The 18,969-nt window shown below is 37.6% G+C and overlaps 1 protein-coding gene across 2 annotated transcripts; it reads right to left on the minus strand.

Moving 5' to 3' along the window:
• Positions 1-2,255: 2,255 nt before the first annotated feature.
• On the minus strand, positions 2,256-17,334 carry luc7l3 (LUC7-like 3 pre-mRNA splicing factor). 2 transcript variants are annotated; one of them, XM_052132571.1, is made up of 11 exons: positions 17,123-17,334; positions 15,276-15,342; positions 15,146-15,185; positions 13,614-13,758; positions 13,240-13,314; positions 13,054-13,158; positions 12,769-12,930; positions 11,077-11,417; positions 7,500-7,687; positions 5,478-5,674; positions 2,265-2,769 (listed from the first exon to the last, which is right to left on the minus strand). In XM_052132571.1, the coding sequence occupies exons 1-10, from the start codon at positions 17,219-17,221 to the stop codon at positions 5,511-5,513; spliced, it is 1,386 nt and encodes a 461-aa protein (XP_051988531.1). In that variant the 5' UTR covers positions 17,222-17,334; the 3' UTR covers positions 2,265-2,769; positions 5,478-5,510. The 2 variants fall into 2 exon arrangements, with proteins under 2 accessions (XP_051988530.1, XP_051988531.1); XM_052132570.1 differs by having other exon boundaries at positions 2,256-5,674.
• Positions 17,335-18,969: the final 1,635 nt, after the last annotated feature.

Below are 18,969 nucleotides of genomic sequence, written 5' to 3' on the forward strand. Positions count from 1 at the left end.
TTGTGCAATTAATCAGTCTGTTGTGTCTCTCAGCTGTGATGAGCTGTAATGCTGAAGTTGTTTGTTTAAAGCTGTTTAATGCTATTTCTTAATTTTAGTAGTAATACAAGCGATCATGTAGTGCTGATGAGTGTAAACACTGACTGATGCTGACTCATTTTACACATAAAAATGGTCTTCTGCAGCCACCTGCTGGCTAAAATATGTAATGTCACAATATTAAACGTAAAGAGACGCATATAGCTGTTAACACATAAGCACTGCTCTTACACTTTAGTTTAGGATGGCAAAAACACAAGCGGTGAAATACAAACAGTGAAGTGTCCAAGTGCTGATGATCTGACACATCAGTACTCATGGATCGTCTCTCATCCAATCAGATCCAAGGACCGGAACTAACTGTTTTGTGTGTGTGTATCGATATAGACTGTTGACTGTGCATACAAACTCTTTTACTGGTGTTTGTGAGTTGGTGACTCCAGCTGGAGAAACAATGAACTTAACAGACCGATTATAAACTCTGATTTTCATTTCATTCACCATATTTAGAATAAAAAAGTATGTAGTTAAGTGCTTTAATCAGAAGTAATTGTAATCATGCCAATAGTAGGCAATATTGTTTTTATGTAACTAATTGAAAAGGCATTCAAAGAATAAGCTGTAAAAAGGAAATATTGGTTTTGGATGCACTGCTTTTGGAGGAATTTCCCGTGTCATCAAAGAGAAGGAACATACAGTAACTTGAACGACAGCGAAGATTTCTTAGTTTAAGATATTTTCTGTTCTAAAGGCAATTACAGAAATGATGTACTGACATAAGAACAGCATTTGAATAAAGATTATCTGTGATGCGCACTTGACTCTGACTGATGTGAAAACAGACTCTATGGATGGACTGAGACATTTCTTCATGAAATCAATCCCAACTGGATTTGTGATTTCACCACAGGGTAAAAAAATTATATATATATATAGACAATGATACATTAAGTTTTACAGCAGAAGTTAGCTATACATCATAATCTATTTAATATAATTTAAGAATCTTATTAAATAAGAACTCTAATTTATATATAACAGACATTTTTATTTACAATTGAATTTAGAACACAGTGTGGAAATACTTGTTCGTCTTGAGTCGATTTACTAAAATGAAAACAGTATAGATTCAGGTGAAATGATTGACTCATTATCATTAATGTAACAGAAATGCTTTGTGACACAGATAATGTAAGCAGTGCTCTCACTGTATGTGAATATGAGATGAAGTGTGAGGAAGAGAGAAGGGTGTGAAATGATTTCCCTTGCTCTGGATGTGAAAGGGCTCAACAATGTAAAATAATCAATGAAAGTCTTGCCAACTGAATGTTGAAGTATAACAGCAGAGAAAGGCCCTATTTTACCATCTATTGGCAGAGCAGACTATAACACTCTACAACAAAGCAAACCATTCTGAAGTCAAATTTCATTTTGCCCCAGACTCTGTATTTTAAGCGATGGGGCGGTCATTAATATAGGGGATAAGTACATAAAAAAAATTGGGTTCTAGCCAGGGTTATGACTGGCAGACAGGTCATCCTTAGGGGATGGAAGTGGGCTGGAGCGCCCTCATTTCAAGAGTGGCACACAGAGATGGGCAGGGTGGTGGCATTTGAGGAGATGTCATGTAGATTGCTAGGCAGCCTGGATTTCTTGAATAAAAAAAAATTCCAGGGGAAGGGTTTTAGCTTCAACAATGTGATTCCACATTTTCTGTTTGGCTTGTTGTTTGGAATCAATATAAATTGTTAATAACAAAAAATATAATAATTGTCAATTAGTAATCAGCGATTTGTCCATCCTGACAGGGGCTGAGAAAGGAGGTTGGGACATTCATTTACACCAGAGAAACACTTTGAAACTTTAATGATGTTTCTTTTTGAAGCAATAATTTTTTTTAATGCAACATAAAATATAATAACTACCCAAAGAAATCACACCGTTTAGGTGGTTTGGTGGCCTTGACTCGGCTGAAGTTTGGGGATTTGTAAAAAAATATACCTTTAATAGGCAATGAGTTGAATGTACAGTGAAAACTTAAAACAATATATTTTTTTAGACCCATCGATTAGTACCAGACTACTCCAAAACATTCAGAGTTCTGCCAATTTAATCTTGGATTCACACACATCGATTTATATTTCAAAAGAACAAGTACACTTAACACCAGGCAGTTCAATGGTGTGTTCCTTTATTGAAGAAAAAAAGACACTTCAAACAGTTTTCATTTTTCTTTTTTTAATTTAAGACAAATACAGGATTTAAAAGTGGGACAAAATGAAAATTCATTTGTTTGAACTAAAATGTAATAACGATTTGGGATTTAGCGTACAGAGGGGAAATAATACGCAAGCAGTTGAGAGACCTTTAATGCTTCCAGTCAAAATACTGAACAAAACCGATCTTCAATAGCTCAGATGTGAGTGTGGACTGTACAGAGCAAACATGCCACAAGTAGTTTATTCATTCTGAATGCATACTAAATGAAATCACGGCTGCATGTCCATTTCATAGCAATAACACCAAAGAAAACAAAACAAACATATTAAAAAGAACACTAAAGGTCCTTTGGAAATGCTGAGAAAGGGTTACAGAACCATTTTACATTTCTTTATCATTTTTATCATAATAGGCCACTACGTCTGTGGTTCACCTTGTTTTAAAGCAGCGGAGTTGTGTTGTAGAATGGAGGTCTTCAAAGTCTTCCTCTTGCAGCTGTCCAAACTCCGCCTGACGTACACAAATGGTCAGAAAACATTCGATTAGTGTGTGAAACCAGACATTTGCAGCAGATCCAAGTAACATTTCAATATTATTTCAGTCAAATAAAAGGCTCCTTATATCAAACACTTAAATGATCAAACCACATTTGTTAAGAAAAAAATGTCTTTCGTCCAATTAACAATCATTAAACCTTTAAATATTTTGATCTACAAATTAAAAATGTTTCATTTGAATTTAGCATAGCAGCAGCGATAGTTGACTGCTCAGTGACAAGTAAAAATCATTGAAGGAAAGCAGACAAATAAACCTTGTAGTGTTTCTTTAAAGAATTGATATCCCCTCATCTATACGGTCTGACTTTGACTTTCTAGGTGGCTGGTCTTGTTCTGAAAGCATGCACCACTATCATAAGGACAACACAGGTAGGGAATTTAAAGAACGAGAGAATGAATAATAAATAATAACAATACTTTACTTCAAAAAGACACCTGCATTTAAACAAGTAACGTCCGCACTGATTTGTTTTAGTTTGAAAACGCACTAATTTCACTACATTTACACTTCCACACTAGTTGCGTTTTCATTCACCGAAATCAGAGCGAGCATTTCGAAAACGCCCTCCTGCATACTGTATACTTTAAAAAAAGATGACGTTCGAAAATTGAAAACAGAAAATTAAACGAAAACAGATTAGTGCGGATGTGGCCTTGGACTAGGGCTGGGCAATAGCAGATATTCATGATATATGCAATGATTTTCACTGGCAATAAAACTAATATTTAACTAAATTAAGCAACATCATGAATTGTGAAATGATTTTAAAGCACTTTTTATTCGTCATTACACTTCAAAACATGCCAATGTGTCAATCATTCTGTCTAGCGACTTTGAAGCTCAGTAGCAAACATGCCGTTAGAATTTACAAGTTCGATTCTTTTAAGAGAATCTATTCAAACGGTCCGTTTCAATTCATCAATTCGAAATTTATTGTCATAATGCAAAAAATTTCCCAAATTATCGTATGATCAGTAAACATATGTAAATAATATTGCAATTTTAGTATTATATTAGTGCATATAAAATACATATTTAATAATTTATTACCATTCTTAATTAAATACATTTGACAGATTTTCTGAATTTATTTGCATTATAAATTTTTATTCTACTTTGCAACAGCGTTGGGTAAGTTACTCAAAGTAATCCACTACAAATTTCTTCAATAAAAAAATCGTAATCAGATTACTTATTTCATAATTGAAAAAGTAATCACATTACTAATTACTGTACTTTTTCACACAAATTCAAAACATTGTATATGTTTCCTCTTGCACACAAATCATACACTTGGCACATTTTTCCCTTACCACAATACATGTGAACATAATTCACATTTGAAATGTTTAAAAGTATTCTGCATAAATAATATTATTTTAGAAGTATGTGTAGCCCTAGTATTGTCTTTAGGCCTAATCTGATTGCAAGAATTAAACATTTTATGTTACACTACCTTTGACTAAAAAGTAATTCGATGACAGTAACTAATTATTTTGTAATTACATTACATCTGACACTAGCTGTTTAGTCAAAATGCTTCCTCTGAATTATTTCAATGCATTTCAGGTCAAATACATAAATAGGAGGTAATCGCACGTCATTAAGGGCTAACAAAATATTGAGAACCATTTTAGCAGTATTGCCCAGCCCATATTCACACTTATCTCTGCTTACTGAACAGACAAAACAAAAATAAGTGACACAAATGAGAAAGAACGGTTTTGAGGTTAATCTGCTTTGACTGGTTTCTCTGTGATATCAACATTGGTAAATCTAACACATTAAATCCACCTGTTTAAGGTGCAGAGTAAGCCATTGGCACTTGAAACCAACAGAAAGCAAAACTGAGGATATTTCAAACTAGGGAAAAAAGAGATAGGGTAAACAAACATCAAGCGCTCAGACACGTTCACAGGCAACAGCATTCAAATGGATGTGGGTAGTGAAAGGAGTACCTTGGGTGAGTACCTGCACAGATTGACAGTATCCTTGATTTTTAAATGGGCTTTTCATGGGGGGGTCGTTCACAACACCAACGCTGTGTGAGTTGTGGAAGTCAGCTGCAATAATTCATTAACCCTACACTTCCATCATCCCAATGCTATCGGATCTCAACTTCAAGAACAGACGGTATTAAAGTGCAACATATCCATGTAACTCCAACAGAATCAGTATTTATTGCAGTTCAATGCACTTGTTGGACTTCTTATGAACACCTTATAGACAGCAGATGGTACAATGCCATGTGCTTATGCATGAACACACATACACAAGCACACAATCATTCTGTAGAAGTGTAATAGAGGAGTAAACAAAAGTTAGATACTAGTTTATTTTTACTGCGAGCATTGACTAAACAGGTCTAGGTAGTAAAAGCAGAGTTAGGAAAAACACGTAAATTTGGAAGAGAACTTGTCTAAAAAGACAGATGACCGATACAAAACGAGGTACCTCAAAGCATGTTTTTCAGGGCTACACTGGCTTTTCCCTCTGGGTTTCATTCATTCTACTTCCGTTTCGGCCTAGTCTCCATCTTCAGTGCATACTTACGATGCACTATTAAAAACAGGAAGAAATATCACAGACAGAACTGAAAGAAAAAGGGGGGAAGGGGAGAGGGGGAGAGACCCAGGGCCGGGGGGGACGGTTGCACTTACCTGGCTCTGATCTGAGGTCCTATCAGATCAGTTTTAATTGGACTGTGTGTCACCTTCAGAATGAAGCTCTTCGTCGTTGCCATTCACTTCCCTTTTGGGAGGCTCCGCCTCCATGAGCTCTGGTTTGGAAAGCTCTTTGGACTTGTCAACAGAGCCCTTTCTGCTGCTCCTCTTCTCATTTGAAGAGTCCTTGTGCTCTGCGGGGAATGATGGCAATAATATTTAGAAAACAAATATTGGTGATGTCAGATTCAGCCATTGCAATGTGTCTTAAGGTCAAAGTATACATCAGAGTTTCAAAAAGCACTCGTAGTGCGCATGGGTCAAACGAGAGCACTTTTAAAAGGCAGCATGGTTGACTGTGCGCGATCTCATTCGGAACACAGAAAACTAACTACACCCAGGCATTTAGCCTCCTATGGAGTCCTGGCAGTGTAAGAAAATTTGTGTTGCAGTCAAGACTGCCCGTACAATGGCCAAACAAGGGTTACCCGTTAATCGGGATGAATGAGACCAAAGTTTTGGCTACAATGTGTATTGCACAGTCTGACAACGTGGCATGATGTGCTAAGTTTTCGCTACGATCATATAGTTCATGCCGACAAGCAACAATCAAAATGGGCTGTAAAAAAACAGCTTTAGTTGCCATTTACATTTGTTCTTTCATGATTGGACAGCTGTCTGATCAGTAAAAATACAAGTGACCAAGTGTAAATACAAGAGGTTGACCGATAGTGGGTTATGTGCGTGTACCTACCTACCTACCCACACACACACACACACACACACAGTATATAAGACTTCCACACCGGTGCAGTGTTCACGCTAGGTGGTACAACCCTGTTCATGGAGGCCCCCCAACACTACACATTTTGGATATCTCCCAAATCAAACACTGATTCAACTCATTAGCTTGTTAGTAGAGACTCCACGACCTGAATAGGGTGTCAGATAAGAGAGATATACAAAATGTGCCGTGTTGGGGGGGGCTCCATGAACAGGGTTGGGAACCACAATAACACAAGGCAGCTTGATTTCAAACATCGAACTTTATTTTAACTAAAAATTCAAATGAAACTGGATAAAAATAAAGTGCAATTAAAACGTGTGGTGTTCAACTTTTTGAAAGATGTCTTTTCAATAGTTAAGGGCAACGTCTCTCTAGCAACGAACCTACTTCATTCGTGCATTCTCTCCATCGTGGGCTACCAGACGGGTATTCCGTTGTCTGGGCAAATACACCACTTATTGTGGGTTGTTGCGGGTTTACAGTTGGCATTTTAGTTTGCTTTGAAAGGGTAATGACTTTGAATGTGTCTTGAATACATTTTTTTTTTCCTCCTAGGGCTGGCCGATATGCAAAAAATATGTTCACGATATTTTTATATATATATATATATATATATATATATATATAAATATCCAATTAATTTTTATTGAATTTAATAGCAGGACAATGCTCCATGCCACACAGCCAGGTCAATCAAGATGTGGATGGATGACCACCGGACAAAGACCCTATCAAGTCCAGCCCAATCTCCAGACCCGAACCCGATTGAAAACCTCTGGAATGTAATTAAGACGAAGATGGATGGTCACAAGCCTTCAAACAAAGCTGAGCTGCTTGAATTTTTGCACCAGGAGTGGCATAACGTCACCCAACAGCAATGTGAAAGACTGGTATCAGTGTTATTCCACCAAATCTTGATATTGAACTTTTCCTAAGTTAAAACATTAGTATTGTGTTGTTTAAAATGGGTCAAACGAGACAATTTATCTGCCTTTTCCACCACCTTAGTTATCAGTATTGGCAAAATCCACTTTCGGTCGACCTCTAGTACCATCTTTGTTGATTTCAAGTACACAGTCTTGTACCTTCGTCATTTTTTTAACACATTTTTTATTATTTTTAATGTTTTAAATTCCTCATAAATTCCCTAAACTGAGAAATAAATAAATACAATGGATGGTCACTGTTGCACTATTCTGGAAATAGTTTGTTTTCAGCATCACCTGCCATACCTTTGTCCTTAGAGGATTTGCCCTTGTCTTTGTCCCCTCTGTCCTTGTCTCTGTCTCGGTCTCTGCTGTGGCTGCGGTGCCGGTGGCTCTTGCGCTCAGAGCTGCGGGACCTCCTCCTCTCCCTGCTCCGAGAGCGCCGCTTCCTGTCCGACCGTTCCCGGCTGCGCCTCCTCTCTCGGTCACGGCTCCTGTTGAGAGATTAAGTACTACTGCATCAAGGAAATCCCAAATCTTATGGGCACAGCAAGTATGCTTAGTTTTTCTGATGATTTGAAGTGCTTTTTAGTACAATAAATTGCAGGCACATACAGCGACGACACGATGACTGTGCTGATGATGAAACTTGCGTCCCATACACTGTGCTTGAGACACACAGGTATGCGGATAATAAAATAATAATTTAGAATTTACGTTAACTAGCCCATCAATCTACATGCAGGTTTGCGATCAGAGATAAATTCCGGGGATCATGAAAGAGCAAAATCAGCATTCTTTGATTGTTTATGCTTAGTGTGACATGTTCACCGACAGTCGATACAAGGAATCTAAGCCTCAGACAAAGTTTTGGCAGCGTCTTAAATTTTGCATTGCGATCATGTGGTTTGACTGCTCAATAAAACCCCAGTCAGCATTGTCCGTTGAGAAAATTGGGATCAAAGTCTGGAATGATATATATCAAACAGACTGACAAGTAGCAATCGTACAGTTTGCACCTGGCTTAACAGAGTAAAACAAGTACGTCGAACAAGACCATCCTCAGAATGTAATAAAGACAACATGAAATCAAAATCAAAAAATAAATAAATCAACAGCTTTTAAAAAATATATTTTAACATTTTAACAAGTAAAAATGCTCATTTTTGTAGTTGTTTGTCCAGATAGTAATAATGAAGTGCTGTCTTGGGCTGGGTGATAAATTGAATATTCACAACATAATCATGAAAACCTTTCTGGTGATATCCAAATAAGCAGCATTGTGAACGTCCCTATGATTTTAATATGCTTTTTATTTGACTATTATGTTTCCAAAAGACTTTCTCAAGATTCACCATCACTCGTCTGTCCAGAATAAGAGCATCAAGACAATCAAGAGATGTTTTAAGAGTCTCTGATTTAAAATGTTGCACTAGTTGGTAAGTTTGGTCACAGACATCCGAGTGGCATATTTCATGTATTCAAATGTTTCAGTAAAATATTTGTGTAGGTAAATATCGCTGTACATTAATATGCATTGTCATATTGGTTCTTTAAATGAAAATACATTTTGTTTCCTTTGTTCCATTAACGAAAGACAGTGTTGAAAACATGCCTAGACTATATTCAACTAGATTTTTACTGGATTTCATTTAACATGCATAATGTAAACATTAGGAATCCAGTTGGTTGTCTGGTTTAAATTAGGGATGTGCTGAATGACAAATTTCACTGAAGTTTAAATGGAAATGTTGAAGTCGACTAGTCTAAAAATAAACCAACATTCAGAAAAGTAAAACAAATTTGTTTGAGACCCATTTAAAATATTTCATCTATTCCAAATCCAAAAGCCAAATTCCACTGAAATGGGGCATTTATCTGCGACGTGCTCGCCTTAAATTATGATAATTATACATTAAATAAAGAACATGACACACATTCACTATCAACTTTAGCAAATATTTAACAGGCATATTTATTGAAATCAACACTATTTTTTTTATTGATATATTTATTGAAACACAACTGATCCTGCACTTAATGTACAAGCGTGCACAGATGTAAAGAAGACTCAAATGTGGAGAAAATCCATAAGGACTTTCAAATGTTTTGAAATCTGATTCCCGCACCACCACCGAAGTGATTTCATAGCTACTTAACGGAGTTTGCTTGTCTAGCGAAAAGACATTTTCCTGCATGCGCTGCGAGTGAGAGAGGCCACATATCCTCTTTTTTTTTAAATATAATATCTGTAAAATTCATTCCATTTTAAATATGCAACTATAAATTGATAGTAATAAGCGCAGCCTTTGTAAAAATATAAAGCTAAACATAAATGTGTAAAAATTATGAGCAGTTTAATGGGGGGAAAAATTAACCGACTAGTAATTCCAGTGTCGTTTAGTCGACTAGTCTCGCAGATCCCTAGTTTAAATTAAAGTTCGTCTGATTGAAAAATAACATTCATATAAAATTTTTTATTGTATATAAATCAGGGCTGTAGAATGATCACGCTAATTTAGTGCAGTGTTCTAATTATATAAAAATGTGTTAAAGAATTGTACGCAACTAATCATGCTTCCTGATCCATACGTCAATGCCGCAATGTTAACTTGAATTATTCATTTGGAGCCTTTGATGCTTCACCTTCATATGAGCCTTTATTTTGACGCTTCTTCATACGGAGCCTTTATTTTGACGCTTCACCTTCAAATGAGCCTTTATTTTGACGCTTCTCCTTCATACGGAGCTTTTTTTTTTTTTCACACTTCACCTTCATACGGAGCCTTTACTTTGACGCTTCACCTTCATACGGAGCCTTTATTTTCACACTTCACCTTCATACGGAGCCTTTATTTTCACGCTTCACCTTCATACGGAGCCTTTATTTTCACGCTTCACCTTCATACGGAGCCTTTATTTTCACACTTCACCTTCATACGGAGCCTTTATTTTCACGCTTCACCTTCATACGGAGCCTTTATTTTCACGCTTCACCTTCATACGGAGCCTTTATTTTCACGCTTCACCTTCATACGGAGCCTTTATTTTCACGCTTCACCTTCATACGGAGCCTTTATTTTCACACTTCACCTTCATACGGAGCCTTTATTTTCACACTTCACCTTCATACGGAGCCTTTATTTTCACGCTTCACCTTCATACGGAGCCTTTATTTTCACGCTTCACCTTCATACGGAGCCTTTATTTTCACACTTCACCTTCATACGGAGCCTTTATTTTCACGCTTCACCTTCATACGGAGCCTTTATTTGGACACTGAAATTCTGTGGAAAATTTGTAGTATACATGTGTTCAGCATCTGGTGAAACGTTGTCATCTCCTTTTCTGTTATACTGTGCCACCTTCTTAGATTTGTGTAATAACTTATAGCGGTTTCTAATGTTTGGAATTGTGCGACTGCTTGAACCTGTTGTAACGCATGTGACCTACTCCAAAAGTACCATGTTTATCTGCGTTCAATCGCAACCTTTTGGAGTATTATAATCATATCATCCATATCATAATTTTGATGTTATTGTGATTCATTGTGCAGCCCTGAAGGATCGTGAAATTAGTCAACTGATGCACTCTATGCCACTTATTGGCCAAATGAAAAAAGCATTCAAATAATTACGAGATCCACTATATTGCTTAATTTTACATTGTCAGCAAAATCTTTGCATATTATATTGAGATTATTCAATATATCGTCCAGCCCTACACAGCGTCCAAAAAATGCAGCATACATGATGCTAAAAATCAGTGAGATGCTCCAAAACATTTTCCAAAAAAAAGATCGGTTTCACTTGAAAATGTGTCACATTAAGGAAATCTTAGGTTCTGTATAGTGGCCTATAGTAGCTGTGTGATAGCTGCATACCTGCTGCGTTTCCTGTCCCGGTCCTTACTCCTGGACCTCTTCCGGTCTCGTGAGCGGCTCCTGCGGCGGTCTGACGTTCGGCTGGAGTGTCTACTGTTGGAGTGGCTTCGCCTCCCGCGTCTGTCTCGTTCCCGCTCTCTCTCTCTGTCCCGATCCCTCTCTCGCTCGCGTTCCTTCTCTCTCTCACGCTCTCGCTCCCGCTCTTTTTCCCGCTCTTTCTCCCTCTCCTCCTCCTCTTTGCGTTTCTTCTCACGCTCCTCTCTTTCACGCTCTCGGTCCTCCCTCTCTTTCTTCCCTCGCTCGTCCTTCTCTGGGTCCTCAGAGCGCCGATGCAGTTTTTCCTGCAGGATCAAATAGCTCAGTTCATACTATTCATTGTTTTTGTGTGTCTTTATCAGTAGTGCTACACAGTAAATAAAAAAAAAAAATTAAGACTACAACTGCCACAATTAACTAGTGTCAATTACAGCACTCCTGCATGTTTACTCCCATTGCATAAAAAAAAAGGAAAGTGCTTCCAATCATTGTGTTAGCAATGGAAGTTAGTTTCTGTGAGCATTTCAGTTTTATATGATTTGTCTGTAACATATACATATGTAACATGTATATAATACATTATGCGTGGAAAAGAAATTGTCGCATCTCTGTATACTGTAAGTCGCACTGACAGAGGTTGCCTTGGTCAGGCACTAGGACCCAGGAGCAGCCGTATGACTTCCCTTCACCAGTTCAGATATCAAGCGCGCTCGGTGAATATTACAGTGCCTCAGAATATACACATCGTATAGTGTTGTTTTTAACAGGAGAATTTGCTTTAAGTAATCGTGTGTAACAGTTTCTCACATTTTGTTTATGTTTCACGAAAGAAACGCGACCAGTAAGCCACATCTGTTTACAACATCTATAACTATATGCTGTGAACAAATAAACAGCTTTTAGTCTGTGAGTAAATCAATATGCCTGCTCTATTCTATTAAATCATTAATTCATTAGCGACTGAGGATCTCTCTGATATTTGAATTGCAACACACTTTGCAATGCATTAATTATTCAGTTCACTGACTGAATGTTTTTACTACGAATGTGATGAAACTTAATTTTATAGGCATGTGAGGAGTTGCGTTTGACAGCGGTTTGGAGTTTGTTAGAACAATGTTATGATGGACAAACTATTTAAACTGGTTGCATCAAGTACTTCACAACGGAAAAATATTCTGAATTGGCAACTTTAAAACTCTTCTATCATCTCACAATGACTCTGGAAAGTATTCACACCGCTTCACTTTTTCCACATTTTATTTTACAGCCTTATTCCAAAATGGTTTATATTCATTATTTTTAATAGGATTTGCTCAGCAGGAACAAAAGAAAAAAGGAACATTGAGAGCAACCCTGGTACTGACCAACATTCGAGATTCTTCTTTATTTTTATCATTTGCATCTGACAGTGCCAATATGTGAAGCCAATGATGCAAGGGCATTATTTTTTTTAACTCCAAAAAAGAATTCATATGCATTTTTCAAAATAGCTTTTCTACATGTTTCAAAAGACAGTTATCAGTCTTCTGAAGAAAATGCATTAATGTTTCAGACACATCAAACAAAATGTATAAAATGCAATCATTTCATTTATGAAAACAGCAGTTAAAAAAACAAAAAGTGGCAAAAATCATATCCACAAACTTGACTGACCTTCAGTTCTTCTACAGTGGCTTTGATTTTGGCATATCCCATATGCTGTTTGCCCATTAGATGATCGTCCACTCTGGACTGAGCGTCACCCACTATGAGGAAAGCACCACACACTTCACACACCTCCATCTGCTTCTCCTGAGCCGCAAAGCTCTCAATCGTCTGATGAAGAACGTAAAAGAAACATGTTAATACACACATACGTTTGCTGTTTGTTTTACAATAAAGACTACACAGATCTTATTCCACAAGGAAATGTGGATTAATCTCATTTGTGTGACTCACTGAAGGAGTGGAACTGAGCTGCTCTCTCTCTTCCTTCAGTTGCTCCACCAGCTTCATCATACCCTGCGCCTCCTCGACACGCCCCTCTGAGCCCAACTCCTCAATCTGATCATACGCAAACACACACTTAACATTTCAAAGCCTTCAAAACTCTCGTATTTACTTCTTTCAACACTCAGAACATACTTGAACTACAAGCTCTTCAATCTTCTCTGTAAGGACCTGAGCCTTCTCCTCGTTCTTCCCCGTTGGACCCGGTGCCTGGAAATCAATGTTGGAAGTAGGAATAAAAATATGACAGAAAATTAGATTTGTGAAAACTGAACCAAAAACTTTCCTTTTAAAAGCTATCATATGGTTTCTGGTTATGAAGGGGCAACTTCATAGTGCTTTTTGTCCTTTTTTGGAACTTTGCGGTAACAATCACCACCCATTTTCATAGTCTGGAAGCAGTGTTTTAAATATTACTCACAATTTCTCCTTTTTTGTTTAACGGAAGCTTTGAAAGGTTGAAACAACATGAGGGCAAGTAAATGATGACAGAATGTAAAAGCACATACTCCAGAGTTCTGCTGCGCTTGTGACAGTGCCAAGCGAGCGTGACCCCTCCGAATCCTGCGCTCCACCTCGGCTAGCAGACTCTGCAGGTACCGCAGGAAGTCTCGCTCATATCCTTCCTTCATAAAGCGGGAGCTCTTCTCATATCTGAAGCATTAATTACCAGATCACGAGTCAGAACTCAACAAACGACACTCATTTCAATAGCTTTGACATTGTATGATTTAAAACTACAATGAATCTTATAAAAGCGGTCAAGAACACGGACGGGTAATATCACTCAAATAAAAGAAATAAGAAATTATACATAAAAACAAATTGACCATTAAGACTAGACATTTTCTCAAATACTTAAGACCATGATGCAAAAAAATATCAAAATTGTCACATATTTAAACATCATAATTTGCTGACTTTAATTTACCTTAAAAAAAATGGCATAGTACAATAAATGGACGAATCTCTGAAACCTGTAAAGAACTCGTCCGAGTCAAATTTCACTCAAGTAAAAGACATTTACAATAAGAAAAGCAGGGGCGGGCGGCACCAGCTCATTTTGATTGCCGGTGCTGTAGAGGTGCTAAATCATTGATGAGGGAGCTGAGCTTTGGTCACTAAATATGTGCAAAACAAACAATTTTATTAATATCAGTTTGCACGTGGTGACAACAGAAGAGAAATCTCTACGCTGCAGCCTGAAAACAGGCAACGCACTTTTTCACAGTAATGTCTGAAGCATAGGTACAGCAAAAAAGTGTACCCTTATTGGGGGGGTCTGGGGACATGCTCACCCATGAGAAACTTTATGCAAAAACGGCACTAAAGCATTTCATTCTGGTGACTTTAAGAGCAGCATTTTTTACCTTTTCGCAAGTATATCTTATGTAGCAATGTAACTATGGGCGACAAATTATTGATAAAAGACTTATTCACACAGCACATGCAACACTAGTACTCCAATGTACATGTAAAAAAAAAAAAACATGCAATGATACTTTTTGATACGGTTACATTTCAGTACTGTCACATGGACAGCAACTCTCTTCAGTAGCACTTAAAGCGCATCCTCACACGCTCATGTTAAGTGCAGTTTTGGGAAACGCACAAAAAATAACGGACGTAAAAATTGCTCGTAGAAAACGCTCTTAACCACTAAAAGAGTTCGTTATTGGGAGAAACAGCCCTGGTCAGTCGAAAGCAGAGCCAATCATAACAGTGAGTGTTTACTGTCAAGTCTTAAAGGGGAAGCAGCACCAAAACAGTGTGTTTGTGACAAGAGGGTCAGAATGAGGGTGGAAATTTATCATGATTTACAAATAAATGACTGTTTTCAGTGCAAAAACCCTTACTAATATAATAAGTGAATGTCAAGGAACATATTAAAATATTAAAAAAGTAATGTCATGAACCCTTTGAAGATCCTAAAAAAAAAAAAAAAAAAACAGCTGTTTTCTTTATGCAAAATACATGATTTTTTTTTATCATTTTGGGGTGAAATATGGACCTGAGAACATGTTTTTGTGAGGTAACTTACACTTTCCTCAAGTTTTCATCATGGATTTTCTCACAAGGACCTGAAAAAAAAAAAGAAAAAAAGACACAATGCACAGCTGATTGCAAGAACAAAACCAGATTAGCAGATTTAAGAACATTAAGATTCTTACCCAAATCTGATCGGGTGTTTGTGAACAGTTCAGCGGGGCAGAAGCCGCACAGGTAGTATTTACAGACCTGAAGCACACAGAATCACAGGTTAGTACTCATGTTAAAGCTCATCTCACACAATGAAGAAAAGTATTAACCCAAAGATGAGGCCAAGACCTCTGGTGTAAGTGCCAGGAATGATACTTTAATGTGTGTTCGCTCTGGCTGCCCTGCCAACTACGCTATCGAAAATTAGTGTTTGTATTTTAAATAGGTGGCAACGTTCGTTGGGAATGCTTGGTTTTGTGAACTATATTTAAAGTGGCCACAAAACATCCAGACATGTCGACCGGTATCTTTTTGAAGACATATTACAAGTAGCGTATATCCTCATGAAATATTGTAATAAATTATATCATATTATGTAAACCATAATATCCACTTCATCAACTCACCTGGCACACTAACAATTTCAGACACCTTTGTCCATGCATAGTTTTTTTATTTTATTTATATCCCTGTAAGCAAACAAATATTACGGGAAAACCCGCCATGGCAATAATTTGTTTCTCCATTTTGTCTTCGGAACTAATGTTTGGTGGGAACCAAAGTTTACACTGTTGTGTTCTCTAGACTTCACTAGAGCGGAGCACTTCTATATTCCAATAGGTTGCCGCCGAACCACGTCAAAGCTCATTAACATAATGTTGGCTGCACTTGAACTTTCCTCTGACGCCCACACCGCCCAAGACACGCCGCACCGCTTCTCGCCGCCGAGAGACGCTGGCTGTCATAGAAAATGTATGACTTCCGGTCGATTTGACACTCTCGACGCCTCTGGTCTAAATGCACGGTAAAGAGACAGTTCACCCCAAATTTAAAATTCCCTTATTATTTACTTACACAAATTAAGATTTTTACAAGAATATTTCAACTCTGTAGGTCACAATGCAAGTGAATGGTGACCAGAATTTTGAAGATCCAAAGAGCACATAAAAGTAATCCAAGACTCCAGTTTTTTAATCTATATCTTCGGTGATAAAAATAAAAGTGATATGATAGATCTGGGTTAGAACAGATCAAGGTTTAGGTGCTTTTTTACTTTAAATCTCCACTTTCACTTTTTTGTGGAAAATTGCATTCTTCGTGCATTTTGCCACCTACTGGACAAGGCTGGTCAAAAGTGGAGATTTATAGTAAAATATGACTATTAATCCATTTCTCACCCACACCTATAATATGGCTGATAAAGATATTAATTTAACCACTGGAGTGATATGGATTACTGTATGCTGACTTTGTGCTTTTTTTTTTTATAAATTCTTAATTTGTGTTCTACAAAATAAAGAAAGTCACATCTGGGATGGCATGAGGGCGAGTAAATAATGAGATAATTTTCATTTTATGGGTGAACTATTCCCTTTTAGGTCTTTTGGCAGAAACTAGTAACCATGGTGACTTTTATTTGCAGCGCCCGTCTCGAAAAACAGCGGTAAAAGATATCCGCGGTCAGTTCGCTTGAGGATTTTCAGCCTGTCAATCATTGTGCGCGTTCACACGGCATCCCAAATAAAGGCAATAATAAAGTGATTCAGCCTTAGCAAACACTGCATCAAGAGCTTGAGGGCGGGACGTTGCGCTCCTGTACGTGTGCCGCATGTGTTCACATTCAATGACACTAGCGCGCTAACTGCTTGAGAACAACACTGAACAAAGTAATAAGCAAGACCGACTTCAATAACTGGAACTTTAATCAAACAGCTATATCGGCATCCCTTCAGTCGTCCACACGCGTCTTCATTCAGTCTGTGTGCGCGTGTAACGAGTGATTAGCAGGTAACGAGTGATTAGCAGATAGCGCACTCACAGTCTCATGATCCCAACGCACGTTACAGCGCTTCTCATCCGGAGCCAGGTTCCGGTCCCGGCCCATCAACTCATCGAGTAACTGGGCGGCCGAGAGCATCGTGCCTCGAGTTTGATGTGTGATCCGTTATAACAGAGTGATTTCATTCACTTACAGAGTATCGTGTGCCGTGTCCACTGCTATGATCTACACAACAAAATGGCAGCTGCGCAACGGAGCTTACCCATAATCCACCTCGAGGAACTTTGGCCTTTAGTGCGCCCCTAGTGGACGGGATGACAAGTACCGATTCTCGACTGGAGCGACATCTTCTTCTTTGGGTTTTACCGGCAGCTTGCATCCTTAATGTTACACTACTGCCATCTTCTGGAGTTATCTAACTCCTAAATTGTCCAGTATGTCATATTCTCCCCATCAATCCTGTTCTTATTAGGAAGCTGTTCAAGCATCTTCTACCTTGTCCATTCCCAACACACTCCAGTATACTCTTTACTCTTGTTCCTGATATTCCAAATCTTTCAATTTCTTCCATCATGTTATGTCTTTCTGCTTTATATTTTCTGCAATTGTCAAGCACATGCTCTACACTTTCTGTTACCTGACAATGATCACAAAAGCCGGTTGGATGTTTTCCTATAATGTGAAGTGTACTATTCAGATTACTGTGTAAAATGTATGTACTCACTCAATAATGAACTTTTGTTTTGCAGGGCAAAATCGGCAATCTTACAATGTTCTGAAATTTAGCATCGTAGCCGTATAGTGTGACTGCTGTTACGACGGCCAGATGAGATATTCCACTACTCTCTCGCACCATAATTCTGTTGGAAAGAAACCTGCTCTGTGTTTGCACCATAGCAGCATTTGTGTCCAGTTATCACTCTGTTTTTTCTTCTTTTCATTTCATATAAAAAGTTTTAATAAATAAATAAGCAGAAAATACTGCGATAAAAGTGTAACACGTCAGCAATATGAAAGCATTATTCTCTGAATTAAATAAATACAGATCTTACAAAATGAAAATAAATAAATAATTGCATTTTCTGGTTTTTTCTTTATATTTATCATGAATTTTCTTTACAACGTTATTTTAATTACTATTTTACTTTTAATAAATGTACTTTAAATGTCTGTAAACTTCTTTATTAAGATTCACACCAATCCAATTTTATTTATAAAGAAATAAAATATAAAGATTGTACAATTTATACTGGTAAAATTGAATCAAATTCAGTTGATACAATTATAGAAATCTATGTCATGTTTGTGCATCATTCATAGGGAATTTGCAAGCATGATATATTATCAGCCTTTATGAACTTTATGATTGTCCCTCACTCACGTTCATTCTCAACATCTGTAATTTTCTGTATTTGTGATCAGGCTATCTTATTATAGGCCCATTTGACAAAATCCATCTTTCTTGTAAATGTTAGCCTATGCTCGAGATGGAGGGGTATTAGCGCAATGGAAATGCTGATGTCTCGACTTCCAGAGAGAGAAATTATTTTTTCCAAAAATGCCAATTTCACCGTTTCGCTTCTATTCCGCAACACTCCTGTAACGTGAGTCATGTTCACTGATCGGGAAGATTGAGACCACAGTCGGCTACGATGTATATCGTGCAGTCTGAAATAATGTCGCACGGTGTGCCATGGCGATATCAATGTGGTCATGTCGTATAGTCTGACAAGCAACAGTCGTAAAGGACTATTGTAAATCGTACAGTGTGCACCCGTCTTTAAACTGTTGAGGGATTCTGTGGAATTCTGAAGGCTCAAACTCACGCTTTGCTTGTAAACATTGAGGAATACATTCTGATTTGAAACTTTTAGTTTTTTGCTATT

Source organism: Xyrauchen texanus, chromosome 8 (assembly GCF_025860055.1).
Source record: "Xyrauchen texanus isolate HMW12.3.18 chromosome 8, RBS_HiC_50CHRs, whole genome shotgun sequence".
NCBI lineage: Eukaryota > Metazoa > Chordata > Actinopteri > Cypriniformes > Catostomidae > Xyrauchen > Xyrauchen texanus.

Excerpts from the sequence above, each read along its gene's own strand:
- luc7l3 (XM_052132570.1), bottom strand. The coding sequence starts at position 17,221 with ATGCTCTCGGCCGCCCAGTTACTCGATGAGTTGATGGGCCGGGACCGG. Across the intron at positions 15,186-15,275 it reads AAACACCCGATCAGATTTGG|GTCCTTGTGAGAAAATCCAT; the intron begins GTAAGAATCTTA and ends TTTTTTTTTCAG. Across the intron at positions 12,931-13,053 it reads AGCTCAGTTCCACTCCTTCA|ACGATTGAGAGCTTTGCGGC; the intron begins GTGAGTCACACA and ends GTTCTTCATCAG.